At 47.1% G+C, this 19286-nt stretch overlaps 1 protein-coding gene across 2 annotated transcripts in view; it reads left to right on the plus strand.

Moving 5' to 3' along the window:
- The window catches only part of Myrip (myosin VIIA and Rab interacting protein), a 172308-nt gene extending 160069 nt beyond the window's left edge, over positions 1 to 12239 (plus strand). For both annotated transcript variants that reach the window (XM_021206681.2, XM_029543653.1), the window contains 4 exons: positions 2730 to 2834; positions 2936 to 2996; positions 4948 to 5066; positions 10209 to 12239. In XM_021206681.2, coding sequence (XP_021062340.1) covers positions 2730 to 2834; positions 2936 to 2996; positions 4948 to 5066; positions 10209 to 10241 — 318 coding nt within the window. In that variant the 3' untranslated portion in view covers positions 10242 to 12239. The remainder of the gene's footprint in view (positions 1 to 2729; positions 2835 to 2935; positions 2997 to 4947; positions 5067 to 10208) is intronic.
- Positions 12240 to 19286: the final 7047 nt, after the last annotated feature.

Here is a 19286-nt window from a genome sequence, read left to right on the forward strand (position 1 = left end):
TGTGTGTGTGTGTGTGTGTGTGTGTGTGTGTGTGTGTGTGTGTGTGTGTGTGTGTGTGCTTGCTTGCTTGCTTTATGCTGGTCTCTTCCCATCCATCCCAAGGCCACCTCTTTCATTCTGTGGGTTGCTCCCTGCTGTGTCTTTACCAGAGACTCAAAGCTACATGCAGGTCAGGCCACAGTTGTCATACCCTGATGGAATGACTCCTGACACTTAACAAGAATGAAGTCGGAGCTGAAGCAATGACTCAGCAGGGAGAACATATCCTGCCCTTGCAGAGGGCCTGGGCTATGAACCCAGCACCCACATCAGGTGGCTCACAACCGTTGGTAACTCCAGCTCCTTGAAATTCAGTGCCCTCTTCTGACCTCCGTTGACACTTGTAGACCTGTGCACAAAACCACACAAAGTATACACATATGTATACGTGAGCAAAAAATCTTTTTAAGGGGGGTTAGGAAAGGAATGAATGGATGGCATGCAGTTCTCAGGCCATGAGTAAGCGGCAGGACATAGATATGACTGTTTCCACTGCGTGTTCTCATCTGCCACTTTCTGCAACCGCTGCTTTGTGGCCATTGTGAAGGTGCCCTTGTCTCCTGTAGATTGGAGCTGGCCATAGTGTAAACCGTTAGCTAACTGGGATCTGTGAGCAGTCTCTCAGGAACCCATGTCATCTTTTTTCCTTTATAAAGCACCTACCATAGCTAGGCATGGTAGCCCTTGTCTCTGATGCCAGCGTTAAGGAAGATTAAGGTTGGGAGTTCAAGGTCATCGTTAGCTACAGAGCAATTTTAGGGCTAGCTTTGGCTACATGAGATGCTGTCTTAGGATACATAAATTAACTTTTTAAAAGTGTGAGGTCGTTATGTTTCTCTGGATTAAGGAGCAGCAGGAACACCAGCAACATGGTTCAGCAGATAAAGGCAGTTATCACACGGCAGGATGCACTTACATTTATGCACACGCCTGGAAACCTGGCTTCTCCCCCAGGAACCCCTCGTGAAGGCAGAAGGAAAGAACCAGAGAAACAACTCCACAAAATTGTTCTCTGACTTACACGTGTGTGCCTGGGCTGGCGAGATGGCTCAGCGGGTAAGAGCACTGACTGCTCTTCCGAAGGTCCTGAGTTCAAATCCCAGCAACCACATGGTGGCTCACAACCACCCATAATGAGTTCTGATACCCTCTTCTGGTGTGTCTGGTCAGCTACAGTGTACTTACAGTGTATAACAATAAATAAATCTTAAAAAAAAAAAAAAAACACATGTGTGCCATGGTGTGTGCACCACCCCAATGCACAAACACTTTATAAATACATAAATATTAACAAAATAAGCAGCCGGAGTTCAATACAAATCCCTGATATTGCTACTGTCCTAACATCTTAAAACTGCATCCTGGCCAGGTCTGAGGAGACGGTACTGTTGGTAAACTACTTGCCTTGCAAACGTAAGAGCCTGACTTCCATCCCAGTTCCACATTTTAAAAACGGGGAAAAATAAGCTTGTAATCCCACTGTTACGGAGATGGAGACAGGCTGATTACCGGGGCGTGCCCACCAGCCAACCTAACTAAACTGTCTAGTTTCAAGTCATTGAGAGAGACCGTCTCAGAGAACAAGCAAACCAGAGATTGCTCTTAAACTCTTCCCACCCCGCTTCTGCACCTTGGCCAATTGTGAGTCTCATATTAACCACTGACCACTACCAACAGAAGCTTCTTTGGTAGCAAATGGAAGCTGCATTAAGCTACGAATATAAAAAGATAAGTGTTCAGAAGGCCACCATTTAGCAAAATAATGACAGGCCCTTTCCTGGGCCTGGGGCCTCTGCAACCATGGTGTTTGGACAGAACAGAACATGATTTCCCTCCCGTGGAGCAGGCCTTAAATCCACTCAGGAAGTAGTTGGTTACTCCCGTACCAACCATGCCACTATAGCACCAATGTGGGTCTTGCTTTTTGACATTTTTATTACCTCAGCAGCATTTCCCCGAGGACCACGGCTCCAGTTTCTTTTCAGAACAAACTAAAATCTTTTTTTTTTAAGATTTATTTATTTATTATATGTAACTACACTGTAGATGTCTTCAGACACTCCAGAAGAGGGCGGCAGATTTCATTACAGATGGTTGTGAGCCACCATGTGGTTGCTGGGATTTGAAGTCAGGACCTTTGTTAGAGCAGTCAGTGCTCTTAACCACTGAGCCATTTCTCCAGCCCCACAAACTAAAATCTTATACTAGCCCTAATAGAAGACTTCACTAGGACCTAGGTGGCTCTGACTACCTTTCCTGAATCCAGGTCTTTGATTTGTCCCTGTGTGTACTCCAATAGGTCTGTTGACATACTCTAGAACTGTAAAACTAGAAACTTAAATGTATGTATTTCCTATGTTTTGTCTTTTCCTTGTAGCAGTAGATAGATCAGTCACTGGTAGAATTTAAATGAATGGAAGAGCCAGGTGTTGTGGCGTACACCTGTAATCCCAGCACTTAGGAGGTAGAGGCAGGAGGATCAGGAGTTCAAGGTCATCCTCAGCTACATAGCAAGTTTCAGGCCAGCCTGGTCTACATGAGACCCTGTCTCAAAAAGAAAAACAAAAATGAGTGAATAAATGAATGAGCAGACATGAATGCAGACTCATTCATTCTTTATAGTTTGTAGCATTTTAAACCAGGATTCTTCCTTTCGGAATTTACTGAACTTGTCTTTCTGTTGCATGAAGATCTCTGACATCGAGAGCCGCATTTCAGCCCTGACCATCGCTGGTTTAAACATAGCGCCGTGTGTTCGTCTCACAAGAAGACGAGATCAGAAACAAAGGAGCCAGGTGTGTCTGCCTTTCCCGCCCCCATTAGAATGTCGCATGACCTGGAAGGTGCCACATGTCCAGGATCACAGAGCTGTACTGACAGCCATGTTTCTCTGTAGGTACAAACTATAGACACATCGAGGCAGCAGAGGAGGAAACTGCCCGCCCCTCCTGTGAAAGGTATGTCACACTTAAAATAGCAAGCTGGGGTTGTTGGAGGAACCCAGGCCCTGAGTGTGAGAAAATGTGAGGGACAGATCCAGGGTGCCCTCTCCCCAGGGACTGTGCTAATCCATCTTACTTGAGTGTGTGAGGGGGCGTGCATGAGGACATGTGAGCACACGTGGGTGTGTGTAGAACAGATTCTAATAGTCTAACTAGCCCGTATAAAAGACACATGATCCTGTTGTTTGATTTACACGCTGTAAGCCTAGATTGGGTAGGTTTTGAGCTATTCTAACTTACATCCCAGCCATATATGTTGCTCACTTACGATTCTCTCTCTCTCTCTCTCTCTCTCTCTCTCTCTCTCTCTCTCTCTCTCTCTCTCTTCCTCCTCTTTCTTCTTTCTCCCTCCCAGTCCCTACCTGAGACCTGTCACTCAACCCTCAACTCTTGCCTTTTTCTCTCTACTGACCAATCACAAGCTCTAGCCTTTTATTAACCAGTTAACTTTAAACTGGGGAGCAGGGTTTGCGTGGTATCACTCACTGTATGTGAGGATCTCATTGACAAGGACAACCAGATAGATCCTGGGGCCAGTATTTAGCATTTGGATACATGGCAGCACCAGACCAACCCCCAACAGGCGTGAGAAGGTTGGTGTATGTCAGTGTGCCTGTGTGAGCAAGTGTATGTGTGAAAGTGTGTGAGTGTGCGCAGGTGAGTTATGTTAATGAGAGTATGTGTATGAAGGTGGTGTGGTATGCGTATGTGAATGTGAGGGTGTGAGGCTTGTGTGAGTGTGCATGTTAGGGTGTGGGGCTCAGTGTGCAACTGAGTGTGGGTATATATGTGAGCGTGAAATTAGATGTGAGTGATTGCCTGCGTTGATGTGACTGTGGCAGAATATATGAAGTGTATGATTTGTGTGTGTGTGTGTGTGTATGTGTGTGTGTGTGTTATGTGATCATCTAAGTGTACTGTGTAAGTATTATGGGTGTGTGGGGTTTTCATGTGTGAATCTGTGAGGGTGAATGTGTGTGGGAGTTTGAGTGTGTAAGAGAATATGAAGTTTGAGTGCGTGGGGAATATGGGTGTGCATGTGAGCCTGAGAATGTTTGAGTGTGTGCACTTGTGAGTAGATGCATTATGAATGTGTTTGAACATGTGTGAGGTGAATGAGTCCATGAATGTGAAACTGTATGCTTGTGTAAATATGTATGAGTGTGAGTTTGTGAAGCTGTGTTTAACTGTTTATAGGTGAGTGTGTTTCAGTGTGTTGGCCACATGAGTGTGGAGATATGTAGGTGTGCATCAGGTATGTGCATGTGGGGTGTGAGGGGTGTGTGTGTGTGTTTGAGTGTGGTCATGGACTTGTTGTGTAACAGTGTGTGCATAAGTGAGGAAATGTGCATAAACATGAATATGTTCTTGTGTGTCAGTGTATGGTCAAGTTTGTGTGTGAGAGTATGCATATATGTATGTAGTGTGTTGATGTATGTGTCCATGTGTTTGAGTGCATGTATAAAAGTGAGGGTATATGCATGATTTGTGTGTGAGCATGTGTGAGATTGCATGTATGCAGTAAGTATGCATGTGTGTTTATGTGTTATAGAATGTGTAAGGAGCTAGACTGGTGGCCAACCACCCCAGCTGCCTCCAGGGTTGCAAGCTATTGTACATGGTACTGGGATCCCAACTTGAGCATGGCAAGCCTTCCTCCCTCCTGAGCCATCTCTACAGATGTTCTCATGTGTCTTGACTTGGGTCCCCCCAGAAGCAAACCTTGGCTCACAAATGAGTGTAAGGTAGTTTATAAGGAGGGTAGGGGAGACAGATCACGGTGAAGAAAGCATACATGCCAGGTCGGGGTGCTTTAATTACTGAACTTCTTTGGGAAAATGAGGCCAAATCCTCCTAACTGAGCATCTTGCTGGCACATAGTTCTTATTCTTTGTTTCCTTTTTAGCTGAAAAAATCGAAGCATCTTCCGTGACCCCCATTAAGACATTCAACCGCAACTTCCTTCTCCAAGGCTCCTCCACAAACAGGCCCACAGCAAGTACCGGTGACACCAAGGACTTGATGGTAAGAATCTCTGTGCCCATTATGTCACATGATAGTCCAGTCCTCGCCCTACCTTCACGCCCCCCCCCCCCGCAACCCCATCCTGCAGGCTTTTCTTCCTTCCTTCTACCTCAGCAGAGCCCCAAGAGGCAACCTTCCTCTCTGGTCTCCTGACCTGCCTTGGACTTTGGAGAGGGTATGTGCCTCTCTGTGTGGCATTGCTGACCTCTTTAGCCTTAGCCTGCCATCTCAGCTGCACCTCTGTGTCGCGCTCTTAGGAACCAGCTGTAATTGGAGAGAAAGGACAGAGTGCCAGGTGTGGTGGATGTGTAAGGGCTTTGACTCTGGCATGAGCCATCTGCACTTGTAAGTTTCTGTTAGCCATGAATGCCTTTTCCTAAGCAGAGCAACAGCTGCCCCTAAATGTGACAAGGGACCTGGCAGAGGGTGATGTTCCAGACTCTGGGAATCACAGGGAGGGATAAGAGAGTGTTCACAGCAAAAACAACAATTGTAGCTCATCAGGTAGGTCATATTGTAATCTCATCGGAAAGGAGGCTAAGGCAGGAGGATTACTGTAAATTGGGGGCCTAGTCAGGGCTACATGTGAGGTCCCATTGAGCCACATTTATATAGCAAGACACTGTCACCAGTGACATGGTTCGTGGGGTATCTTAGTTAGGTTTACTATTGCTGAGATGAAACACCATGACCAAAAGCAACTTGGGGAGCAAAGGGTTATGTGGCTTATGTATCCTGAGTGACAGTCCACTGAGAAAAACAAAGACAGAAACTCAAGCAGGGCAGGAGCTGGAGGCAGGAGCTGATGCAGAAGCCATGGAGGGGGCTGCTTACTGGCTGGTTCTCATGGCTTGCTCAGCCTGCTTTCTTATAGACCCAATGACCACCAGCCTAGGGATGGCCACACCCACGGTGGTCTGGGTCCTCCCCCCTCAATCACTACTAAGAAAATGCTAAGTGACTAAGTTGGTGTTGAGCAAGCCTGTCATTCCCAGGCTTTGTTCTTCAGTAAACTGAAAAGCTTCATCATGTCGAAGTCAGACCTGTGCAACCTGGGCACTAGCCTGCTGGTGCCAGCCTCTGGATCCATTCCTAAGCAGAGGTCAGTGTAGAAAGCATCCAACTAGAAACCTAGATGTGATTTGGGACACTTGCTGGTTGACTCTGTCTTCATTTGTGTGAAAGGAGCATTTTTCTTTTTTTCAAGTTGTACTTTGTCCCACTTCTAGTTAGTACGAAGTCTTGAAAGGGCTTTGTAGGACTTCAAATAGTGACCTGTACACAGTCTTGCTCCTGTCAGTGGTAAAATCGGGGCTGAAATCCACTCTCCTAAAAGTTTGTTCTCATTTTGATTGTGTGAGGGGATACTGTTGAACCTTGATCCATTTATTTTAAATTAAAGAAGATTAAACTAAACATCTTATGAGGGTTTACCTCTATGATTTTTTTAAAAATACTCAGCATTACCTTAAGGTTTGCAAATGCTACAATGGTACTGTAAATTCTGACATTTGCCTAAATATGAGAATCATGCGGGTTTGATTTTTTTTTTTTAAGTCGGGGTCTTAACTATGTAACTCTGGCTTGGCCTGGAATTTGCTATGCAGACCAGGTTAGCCTCAAATTTGCCTATGTCTCCCAAATACTGGGATTAAGGTTTCTGCCACCATATCTGGCTTTACCCAGTGGATTCCTGAATACCAGAAAACCAGTTCTGTACAAGATGTTAATGCGTATTCCTTTCAGACTGGAATACAGACCAATAGATAACAGCTAGCTAGCCTTAATCTGCCTTTATGTGCATTGATCTGTGTTTAGGGAAGGGAGCAGTAGCCAGAATTCACCTAGTGAGTTTGAGGCCAGTGGTGGGTACATATGTGGGAGTCTCCTAAAAACCAAAACAGCAAAAGCAAGTGTCCCCTGAGGTGATTCACACTGATCTCCAGCTTCCTCATTACTGATGTCATTATATATCAGCTTATGACCCTGGTTAGTTTTCTTTATTGTATAGATATGTTTCTGTAATATGAGAACCCATTGTATCTTTTAAATTATTGTTACTTAAAATTAATAAACTCCAAGTCTTGAAAGGCAGGCAGGCAGGCAGGCAGGCAGGCAGGCAGGCAGGAAGGAAGGAAGGAAGGAAGGAAGGAAGGAAGGAAGGAAGGAAGGAAGGAAGGAAGGAAGTGCCCTACAGACTTGCTACACAGAATCTCAAGAGTATTTTCTTGACTGAGGTTCCTTCCTCTCAGAAGACTCTAGCTTGTGTCAAGGTGACATAAAACTGTCCAGCACAGGGGTAAAAGCACTTGCTGCACACACCTAACAACCTGGTTTGGTCTCCAGATCCCCACAGTGGAAAGAGAACAAATTCCTGAAAGTCCTCTGACCTCCACTCAGGTAAATACACTCACACATGTGCACACACACACCATACATACACACACAAACACACATGCTTGCACATTGTACACACACATATGCACACATACCACACACGTGCACACACCACACACATACATGCACATGTATACATACCATACACATGCACATACCATATACACTTACACACCATACACATACATGAACACTCACACACACACCATATACACACATGCATGTCTGCACATGCATACACACACACATACCATACAAACATGTACCATATATACACTCACACACACACACACATGCACTCACACACCATACACACGCATACACATACTCACACACCATGCACACACATGCAAACTCACAGATATACCATATACTCACATAAAGGTATTCATGCACACACCATATTACACATACACATGCTCATACACCATACACACATACACCATTCACACACACACCGTATACACACATACAGGTGTGCACACACATACCATAGATATACACACATACACTCACACACCATACACATGCATACACATACTCACACACCATATATACATGCACACTCCTACACATACCATATACACACATACATACACTCCCATACCATGCACACATATGCACATACTCACATATCATACACACAATCAGATGCATGCATATGTACACACACATTATATATACATGCATACATGTGCACACATGTGCATACATCATGTATATATACACAGTCACACACCATATACACACCACACACACACACACACACACACACACACAATTCTTTCAATTAAATGCTCAATTTGTCGATTAATATAAAAACAATTTGCAGCTGAGTTATGGTGGCTTATATCTGCAGTCTCAACATGAAGAAGGCTGACACAGAGGACTGCTGCAAACTAAAGGCCAGCCAGGTCTGCAAGACACTGTCTTGAAACAGTGCACAGCATATGTGTGTCAGAATTTCAGAGAACACTCAGCACAGTGCATTAGAAGAGAAATCTGACAGGGCCGTCCACAGTCCATGCCATGGTGATGGCAGACCGTGTGTGGAGTGGACAGAGGGACACAAAGACATACCCAGCTGCTGCAGTATTGTCACTGTCTACCTTGTCCTTCCTCATCATTCCACTCCTGGTCCACTCTGAGTGCAGGAGCACCAGACAAATACATAATGTGGGGTCCAGCCTTAGAACCATGAATTACTGTCTTGAGTGTCATAAGGACCTCAGTCTCTCGTCATTTTTCCTTCATCGGTTGGCTGTGATCCTTGACCTTTCAATGTTTAGCTATCTTGCTAGGTCAGGGAAGAAATGAGTTATAGATACGTGAGATGATTAAATCAACTTCTATAACAACAGAATGTGCACGGGTCACGAGGGCCCATGGGATCACTCAGCCCATTGCTGTGACTAAATACCTGCTCAGAAGCAGCAAAAGAGAGCAAGGATTTACCTTAGCTCCATTTCATAGCTGGGAAGGCATGGCAGTGTCCTTGGTTCAGGAGTGTGCCTTGCCCGTGGTGGGCGGGAGCCTGAAGTGGCTCGGTCACGTTTCAGAGAGTCAGAAAGCAGAGTGAGCACAGGCCAGGCTGAGGAAGAAGGAATCCACCACCCTAAGCCCCCAGTGTGACCCACTCCATCCAGCCTTTCAGAGTGCCACCAGACGGAGAGATGGCATGTGAAAACGGGTGCTTCCCACCCTCAACCCTGACAAAACTGGACAGAGGGAGGCCTTCCAGCTCTGAGGAGATGCTGTGTGCACGTGTTACACAGGTTTCTTTGCAATAAGTTATTATTAGTGAGATGAAGATCACCCAAGAGAGCTGATGGTGTGACTCAGAACACTGCTTACCATGTGTGGTGTGGCTCAGAACACTGCTTACCATGTATGGGCCTAAGCTCAGTCCCTCACACCTCAAAAACAAGTGAGTGAGTATATAAATCACCTTAAAATAACAGAAAAGGGCTTAAACACAGAAGGCAAGGGATGCTGGGAAGACGGCCCAGGGGTTAAATGCACCGGCCACTCTCCCAGCAGACCTGGGTTTGCTTCCCAGCACCCACATGGTGGTTCACAACCATCTGTAATTCCAATTCCAGGAGATATGATGCTCTTTTCTGGCCTCCACCAGTACCAGGCACACATAGTACACAGACAGACAGACAGACAGACAGACAGACAGACAGACAGACAGACAAAATGGCCACACATGTGAAAAACAATTTTTAATTTAAAAAGAAAAAAATGAGCATATGTACTAAAATATCAAAAGTAGGTCAGCAATACTTTCAGAAAAAAAAAAAAAAAGTAGATTTCAAGACAAATGTTCAGAGACAGCAGGAGGAGGAGGGTGTTTCCATTTGGCTGAAGTCTGGAGCCTGCCTCGAGGGTGGAAAAACACTCTGCTGGGTTTGATTGGTAGGTGAAGAGCTCCCTTACCAGCTTTTCCAGAAACAAATGCCAGTTTGTTTGTGAGTCTGTAATGTGAGCATTAGAGTTTGGTTAAGATGCTTAAACTACGCACAACAGAAAATATCCAACTACACATAACAGAAAATCTGCTTCCTGAGGACCAATGGGCCATTTTCAAACTTGGATCTCTATCCCAACCTGCCTAGAAAACCTCAGTGCATCCCGGGAGGGAGGAAGTATCCAGTCATCCCCTGTGACCACACTGCCAGGCGTGACCAGTTTAGTCTGTCAGGAGCTGGTGACTCCCTTCTTCTTGCTTCCCTCCCTCAGGAGCCTGTTCTGGAGTCAGCTGTGATGTACTAAAGCACGAACGCCACACACAGCCAGTGACCCACTGCCTCCGGCCGTACACGACAGTGCCTTGACCCAACAGCCATCGAGTACTGTGTGGATTTCCACTGAGGCGAGGGCCTGGGGGGCGGGGTGAGGGGGCTGCAGTGCACTGCTGCACCGGGCTGTCCTGATACCCCACCCAGAAGGCCATCTCAGTCCGCAGCACTGAGGTCTCGCCCACTCTCTGCCTTAGGCTCCCGAGGGAATCTGAGACCGAATATCCAGACGCTGGCTTCCAATAGCAGAGCTCTGTGTTCACAAGATGCATTGCGCCTATTTAATTTGCTCTTGTGTGCTGTCTTTACCAGCCCCGTGTGTTTTTAATCCCTTTAATCCCGTCAACAGTTCATCCTACAGAAAACTGCTGGAGAGGAGCTGGGGGCTAGGAAGGCGGGTCATTACCATCGCTTACTCATGCTTATCATCTCCTAAACGAGGCTAAGAGTGAGCAGGGGGCACTAGAAACAGTCTCATTTGGAAAATGCTTGGCCACCTCCAGCTAAGCTCCCAGCCCCCAGCCCCATGCCTCTGTCCTCCCCGTTGCTTGGCCGCCACTAAAGGAAAAGCTCTGATCCACCGATGCCATACCTGGGTCTCTCTGAAACCATGTCTCATTCTCAATTTGGGGTTCTCGCATGGATTTACTCAGGGGGAGAGGGGCCTAAGGGACAATGTCACTATTAATCTAAGATAAAGGACACTGTTCAGAGTCAAGGTGATATATGGCTTGGTCATGAATGAGCTATTGTAAATAGAACTACACAAAAGTGTTCTGTCCTCCAAAAGATATCTCCTGCCAAATTCAACAAGATTCAGAATGACAGCCATGATGAAGGCGGTCAGCAAACCCCCCTTAGAGAAAAGCAGTGTGGACGGTGAGGGGCACAGAGCTGACCCTCACCCCAAGTTCACTGTGTTTCAGGGTAGGGGCTGAAATAAATGCATGAGTATCTAAAGTGTGTCCAAGCACACAATTAGGACTGACTCTGTGCTAGATTCGATGGGTGCCTGCAGCATGTTTTTAATGTTGGCTTCTGGGATTTTCTGAATCATAGGGTGTGATGGGGAGAGGGCAAAGGAGGGAGGTGCGGGGGTGGCCATTAGGTGCTGGCTCTGGAGGGCACAGTGCGCCCCGTTTTGTCTAGTGTCTCTCTCTTACGGTTTTCCAGAATCCATAACTAAAGGTCAGACCAGTGCACTTGCTGAAGCCATACATGTGAGCTGGTTCTAACTGGAATGCCCCCCTCCTGCAGAAGCCCAGCCCTGTCTTCACTAATGAGTTCTCTGGTTCTCCTGTGCATCCCCAGACTTGATTGAACAGTCCTCCCTCTGTCCTCCCTGTGTCCTCCCTCCTTGTTTGCCATTGCTGCTAATGGGGGTCCTTGTGTCTTCCCATGATGCTCCTGCTGATGTTTGTGTCAGGACTCCATGGAAACAGTAAACCTTTGGTGTTTTATCCAGTGGGTGTGGTTCACACTAAAACAGAGTTTAAAAAACACAACTATAAGATCTGACTTCCAAACAGGACGTTTTTCCTTAGGAGGCACGAGGCTGCCTTTGTGCTAACAGTGTTAAAATACTCAGTTTTCTTTTGACAAAGCGTGTACTGTGTAAGCCTTGCAAAAAATAATAATAACAACAACAATGAAGAAAAAGCCTGTTCTATGGCGTTCGAACTTTTATAAAAGGTTTCCTTGTGCCAAATAAGTACAAAGATTTAATTTACTATTTAAACCATAAACATGCTATAGTTCCAGAAATTATTTTGTCATCAGTGATTTTGATCTTTAGTGTCAATATTTATATTTAGATTAATTTTTATAAATGAAATATTTTGATGGTCTAAGAAAGTGAGGACAGGAAGGATGCGGTCTCTGACGGCTTCTCGGTGCCTTCACGTCTCACACACTCGGCCAAGAATCACTGTCAAGAGAAACGACCACGGCCAAGCAGTAAAGTCACCAATGAAAACAGTCTGTGTGTGCGTGGTGTTTATTTATTATTTTGTTTATTCACTCATTTGGGTGAGAAGAGCCTAGGAGTCTCTGTCCCTGCCTGCCTTCTAGTTCTACTACACACAAGTCCGCTCTTTCTCTAGTGAAATAAGGCACTTTCGCAACCACCTACCTCTCTGGAGGTAGGACCAGCAGCTCTGAAGGTGAGAAGATCAGTTCTGATTTTTCCCTTGCCCCTGCCTTACAGACATTTAGATGACATCTGGCCTCTCTGTCTCTCCATCTGTCTGTCTACACTACATATCTATCTATATCTCTAGGTATGTGTGCATGCGCAGGTGTACACTAGCATGTGTAGGTACATGCGCCTGCATGTGGAGGTCAGGTCAGTGTCTTCGTCATCCACTTTCCACCTTACTTTTGAGGTAGGGTCTCCAGGGAGCCTGGAACTGTCTCTCTGTGTCCCCCAGCGCTGGGTCCCCCACTGTGTACCGACATGTTGGCTTTTTGCTTTTCTCACTTGGGTGTTGGGAATCTGGACTCAGATCCTCACACCTGCACTGTATTTTGCTGACACACCCACCTTGTCAGCCTGTGTGGATGCTGTGGCTAATGCCACCAGAGGATTCCGCTACTCATAGCAGGGGTCTCGCCAAGCATCATACATTGCATGGGGTGACACCCACAGCAAAGAAAGATCTCTCCCAGACCCCTCACACCGCTGAGAATAAGAACCCTGAGTTGGTTAGACCCTGGAGGTTAACAGCATCCCCTACCCGCACACACACCCTCCCACCCACACACACACACATACTCCCACCCACCACCCACCCCTGGTGTAGTGCTAATACTGAATGATGATACTTTTAAAACCATCATGGAGAAAGAAATGGAAGGGGCCCATCTGACTTCAAAAGCTTAGTGGCACCTGGGTCGTAACAGATGCAATGAAAACAGTATGAGAATATAAACCATTTCCTGTGAGAGGGGAACTCACCCCATCTGCCTTTCACATGGGAAACTGATAGCCAGAAAAGCCAGCTTTTAATGGTACTTGGGCAGACAGATCTTCCACCCCCACACCTAACTGCACTAATAGGCAAAGAGGAATTGTAAGAAAAATGTATCCTTCACAGCCACCCACCCAGCCAGACCCTTGTCTCTCCACCCTCCAATTGATGCAGGTAACATTTCGTTCAGACGTGAAGCAGCTAAGCTCAAGTTAAATTAAATGCCTTAGATGTTGGTGGTGGCTGATGATGTGAAGCCAGGACATCCTATGAAAGCTGACATGGCAGATGCTACCGGAGTGGAGCTGTAGGGCACCGGTCCCACCAAATCACACCCAGTGTTTGCTGGTTAATTTTGTTGTCACCTTGACACAAAATCTAGCTGTCTGGGAAGAAAGAAACTCAATTGAGAATTAGAAGCCTAACAATGGTGGCTCATGCCTTTAATCCTGGCACTTGGGAGGCAGAGGCAGGTGGATCTCTAAGTTCAAGTCCAGCCTGATCTACAGAGTGAGTTCTAAGACAGACAGCTAGGGCCACACAGAGAAATCCTGGGGGTAGGGTGGGGGGTTGCTTCCATCAGATTGGCCTGTGGAGGAATTCTTTTGATTAATGGGTGATGTAGGAGGATGGTGCCTCTCCAGGGCAGGCGGTCCTGGGAAAGCAGGCCAAGCAAGCATGGAGAGCAAGCCAGCGAGCAGCTCCCCTCCATGGTTCCTGCCCTGACTTCCCTCACTAATGGACTGCAATTGGAACATGTAAGCCAAATAAACCAGGATGCGTTTTGGGTCATGGTGTTTATCTCAGTGACAGCACACTAGAACTCAGCTTGTCATTCGTGCAGGTGGAGCAGAGATCTGCAAATGCAAGTCCAGGGGATTTGGGAGGTCCTGGGTTCCAATTACAGGCATGAGAAAAAGCTGGGCAAGGAGTCTATTGGTAAGTGTCATAGGGAAGTGGAGATCTGTCACTAAATGTCCTCACACCACCAGCAATGAATCTTTACAACCGTGAGATCACAGAAAACACCATTTAGTGTGAGGAAGATGGAGAGCTCAAGGGCGGGTGCTGGGCTGTCCCAGGCCTAGAAAGGCTCCTGGATCAGATCATGGGTCATCCCCACCCCAGTGAAATGAGGCTCTTCCATATATCTAAGACAGCATCTCACCGGGCAGCCCGGGCTGACCTGGCACTCACTATGTGACCAGGCTGACTTGAACTGACAGATCTGCCTGCTGCCTTCTGTCCCCCGAGTGCTGGAATTATAGGTATATGTCATTGTGCCTGACTTCATACATACAAATGTAGAAAAGTGTTGACAGTGGTTAAGACACAGGGATGGGGCTGGAGGATGCCGCTGTTTCAATTGGCAGAGCACCTTATGAAAACCAGGACTCAAGTTCTCAGAACACACATAAAAATGCCAGGTGTGTGTGGAGGCACATGCCTTTAATCCGGCTCTGGGAGGCTAGAAACGGGCAGCTTCCTGGGGCTCATGGCCGGCCAGCATAGCCTTACTGGTGAGGGCCAGGCCAATGAGAGACCTGCCACAGAAGATGCGGATGCCATCCCTAAGGATGACACCTATGGCTGCCCTCCAGTTTCCTTACACAGACAGACAGACAGACAGACAGACAGACAGACACACACACACACACACACACACACACACACACACACACTTAGAAAGAAAAAGAAGGAAGACAGATGTTGCCGAGGATCCCCTCCACTAGTGAGCTTCATCAGGCCCTCTGAGCCCTTGTCTTGAATGGGTCTTGTCTGTCCTGCCAGCCCTGTAGGCTGCTTAGTTCTCTGTCTTCTTGACCCAAGCTGGGGTCTTCTGGGGAGAGGAAACCGCAGCTGAGAAAACACCTCTGCAGGCAGGGCGGCCTGCAAGCATGTCTGAGGGGCATTCTTCTGATGAATGATTGACGGGGACGGGCACAGCCCACCAGGGCTGGTGGTCCTTGGTTGTATGACAAGGAAAACTGAGCAAACCGTGCCGATGCAGTGGACAGCGCTTGGCTTCCACGTCAGTTCCTCCCTCCGGGTTCCTGCCTCGAGCTCCTGCCCTGGCTTCTTTTTAAGATGGAAGGTAAGCCGTGAGAAAAGATAAACCCTTTCCTCCCAAAGGCTTGTCATTGAGTTTTTGATAAATCACTGCCTTGCTGGAGCATTTGGCCCCTTTAAAAATAGCTCTCCCCGACAGCCGCTCTGTTTTCTCCCAGGGGAAGTGTTTCCCGTACGAAATTTGCATTTTGCAGAACAGTTGGCCATGTGAGCCTTCTGTCTCAGTGGCTGAGCTGGGATGGCGGTAAAGCAGAGGTAAACAGGCCTATACCTTATGCAGCTTTCCAGGAGGCCGGAAAACTTGAATATCTACTCATGCTTTGGAAATTTCAAAGAAGTTATTAAAATAGTCCGCTTTGTAAAACTGAGTCTTTAAATACCGGGGGAAATATGTTTCCCATCAGAGTTGTCTGGTAAAGATGAAAGACTGCAGGGAAACTCAGGCATTCTGACTTCAGGTCTGAGGTGGGACCGGAGATGCCAGGCTCTCATCAGCTTCTGGGCTGTCAGTGCTGAGGGCCATACTTAGAGCATCGGGTTCTACAGAGTCCTTCAGGGACCTCCAGGAAGTGATCTGTTCTGCCGGTGGCATTTGGTGATTTTCAGCTCTTTCTTCCCTGAGCGGAGTCCTGGGATTGCTCGCATGCGTTTGTTCATTCAGATTTTTCATGCACTGGCCCCAGATCTTAAGGGACTGGATTCCATTGTCCCCTGCAGACCTTAGAAAGTGGGACCTGGGGTGGACTGTGGTGACAGAGAAACCCTGTCTTGAAAAAAAAAAAAAATGAGTGACCCTAAGATGGTCTTTCTTGCTTGCTTTTTTTTTTTTTTCCATTACTTTAACAAAATACCTGAAGCAGTGAAGGAAGCTCTGTGGGTAAAGTTCTTTCCATACAAGCATGAGGCTGGGTTTGATCTCCAGCATTCAAAAAAAAAAAAAAAAAGCAGGCATGATGTCACATGCCTGTATTCCCAGTGCTGGGGAGTTAGAGACAGGTCCCTGGGACTTGTTGGCTAGTCTATCCTAATCAGCAAGCCCAGGTTCAGTGAGAGACTCCATCTCAAAACAGAAGCAAGAAGGGCTGGAGAACAGCTCCAGTACGTAAGAGCATTTGCTGCTGTTCCGGAGGACCCGGATTCAGTTCCCAGCACCCACGTCAGAGCCTCACGACCACCTGAAATTCTATTTCTAGAAAATTCCTTGTCCTCTTCTGAGCTTCATGGGCACCTGCGTGTGCATAGTGCACACACGTACGCTGAGCCTACACACATATACATTTTTAGAAAATGCTGTGTTTAAAAATAAGATGAAGCCGGGCGGTGGTGGCACATGCCTTTAATCCCAGCACTTGGGAGGCAGAGGCAGGCAGATTTCTAAGTTCGAGGCCAGCCTGGTCTACAAGGTGAGTTCCAGTATAGCCAGGGCTATACAGAGAAACCCTGTCTCGAAAAAAACCAAAAAAAAAAACCAAAAAAAAAAAAGAAAAAAAAAAAGATGGAGAGGGTCTGGAGAGATGGCTCAGTGGTTAAGAGCACTGACTGCTCTTCCACAGGTCCTGAGTTCAAGTCCCAGCATGGTGGGATCCAATGCCCTCTTCTGGTGTGTCTGAGGACAGCAACTGTGTACTCATGTATATAAAAATAAATAAATCTTTTTTTAAAATGGGGACAAATTAAAGAAGACAGGTGACAAATCCTCTGGTCTCCATTCACGTTCTCACGCTCACAGGGCTGGGATGGGGCGTGGTGCCTGTGAGGGCTTCAAGGATGTCAGCATCACAGTGGTGTGGACTAAGACCCTTCTTTCCCTTTAAGTGGTGCTGTCACTGTGTCCCACGTCCAGAGCAAGTCTTCCTCTTCATTCCAAGTTCAGGGATGCTGACTGTGTGGACACAGTCCCCACAGATGTCACGTGGGCATTCATCAGCTTGGTGCCCATGGGTTATCGAACTGTCTGAGAGAGTCAGTTCCCCTTTTAGATTTAAAGCGTCAGGATTCTGCTCTCCTGGCCTCCACGCCGACCTTGATGGCAGGGTAAATGGACTTTTTGGCTAATGCTGAAAACACGCATCTAACTGTGGCTGGAGCAGATGCTCCAAACACTGGGAATTCGGGATGCACCATAGCATCCTCAGGGGGCTTCCTCTGGCAGGGCCCCTTCACCGACAATCCATTCAACCCTGCATCCTCCCAAGGTACTCTAAGTCCTAAAATGACTTAGTGCAGCACTGAAAATCTCTGCTCATTTTCCTATTTGTTTTGTTTTTGTCTTTTTGTTTTGGGGGCAGGGTCTCTCTGTGTAACTACAGCCATCCTGCTTTCTATGTAGACCAGGTTGACATGCTAGGACTAAAGGCGTGTGTTACCAAATCCAACTCCTTCTCGTCTTTTACAGATGTCACCTCCCCTGCATGGTCCTAGCATACAGGTTAAAGCTTCCTAGCCTAAGAGATTCCATGAGTATCATGGAATTATTATTACTAATAATGGGGGGAGGTGAGGGCTCCAAGCCACTCAAAATCCAGATTCAAATCTGCTATGGTTGAAGCCCCAAGTTCTACTTCCCATGGAGCCCTGGGCCTTTCCAGAGCCCTGTGGAGTCATGACTAGCACAGGGATTGCAGCCTTTACTCCTTGTCAGAGTCTTGGGAAATATCAACATTTCATACCATGATACAAAGACATCAGAGAAATTAGGTACTGTTAGTGGTAGCGACCCCATTGAGGGGCAGGTCACAGAGCCTTGGGGGATGTCTTATGTCTCACCCCTTGCTCTTTCTCTTCTTCCTCCTCACACATCCACCAGATGATGCCCAAGAATGGGAGGGGGGGCTAAGCAATCATGGACAAACTCTTGCAAACTGTGGGCCAAAATAGATCTTGTCATTCACAGCAACACAAGAGTGATAGCACGAGGGGCAAAGTGAGAGTTTTGTCAGATGTAGTGGCTCAAATAAATAAATAAATAGGGTCTGAGGTCTGCCCGGACGCCTGGCCAGTACCACAGAGAACACGTTCATCCTGTCTGCTGAACTGAAGGATGATGATCTCCTCTCCTGGTGGGTTTGAACTGAGATTTCTGAGATGATAACGGGGCCTAGGAAGAAGTTAGGTCAACACTGGGAGAGATAGGTGATGAGAGAGAGAGAGAGAGAGAGAGAGAGAGAGAGAGAGAGAGAGAGAGAGAGAGGAGACAAGGGGGGAGAGAGACAGAGAGAGAGAGAGCTCTGCATTGAAGATCCATGGGTCTAACTAACACACAGCTGAGGTGGCTGAGAGACAGAAGGACTGAGGGCCTGGGCCTGTGTGTGTGTGTGTGTGTATGTGTGTGTGTGTGTGTGGTGGTGGTGGTGGTGGTTTGAAGAAGTTCCCTCACAGGCTCCCCTCCCGGTCCCCGGCTGGCAATGCCGCTCAGGGAGGTGGAGGAGCCTCACTGGAAGAGCATCGCAGGAGGAGGCTGTGGAGAGTAACCCCACTCCACCTTCAGTTTGCTCTCTGCTTCATGTCTGCTTTGAAGATGTGGTCTCTCAGCTTCCTGCTCCTTCTCCCTGCCGCCATGCATCGCCACGATTATGGACTCTCTCTCTAGAACAGGAAGTCAAATGAGCCCTCCCCTCCATATGTTGCCTTTGTTATGGTGTTTTTGCATAGAACAGGGGGGAAACTATTGAAACTGCATAAGGAGGTGGGAGGGAGAGGGAGAGAAAAAAAAAAACAGGCAGAGGGAGGAGGGAGAATAAAAGAGAAGTGTCCCAGGTATGAGGAAGGAAGGGAAAGGTATCCGGTAATACAAAGAACAGAACTCACCAAGAGCGGTGATGTGACCATTCGGCAGTCAATACAGTCAGAGAGGAAGCCTGAAAGAGACATGGATGACAGATAGAGGCTCCTAAGTGCTCCTGGGACACCTGACAGATGTGTCCCTGAACATGTGATAACCAGCTGTTCATTCACTGAATTCAACGGTGTACTTAGTACCC

Source organism: Mus pahari, chromosome 10 (assembly GCF_900095145.1).
Source record: "Mus pahari chromosome 10, PAHARI_EIJ_v1.1, whole genome shotgun sequence".
NCBI lineage: Eukaryota > Metazoa > Chordata > Mammalia > Rodentia > Muridae > Mus > Mus pahari.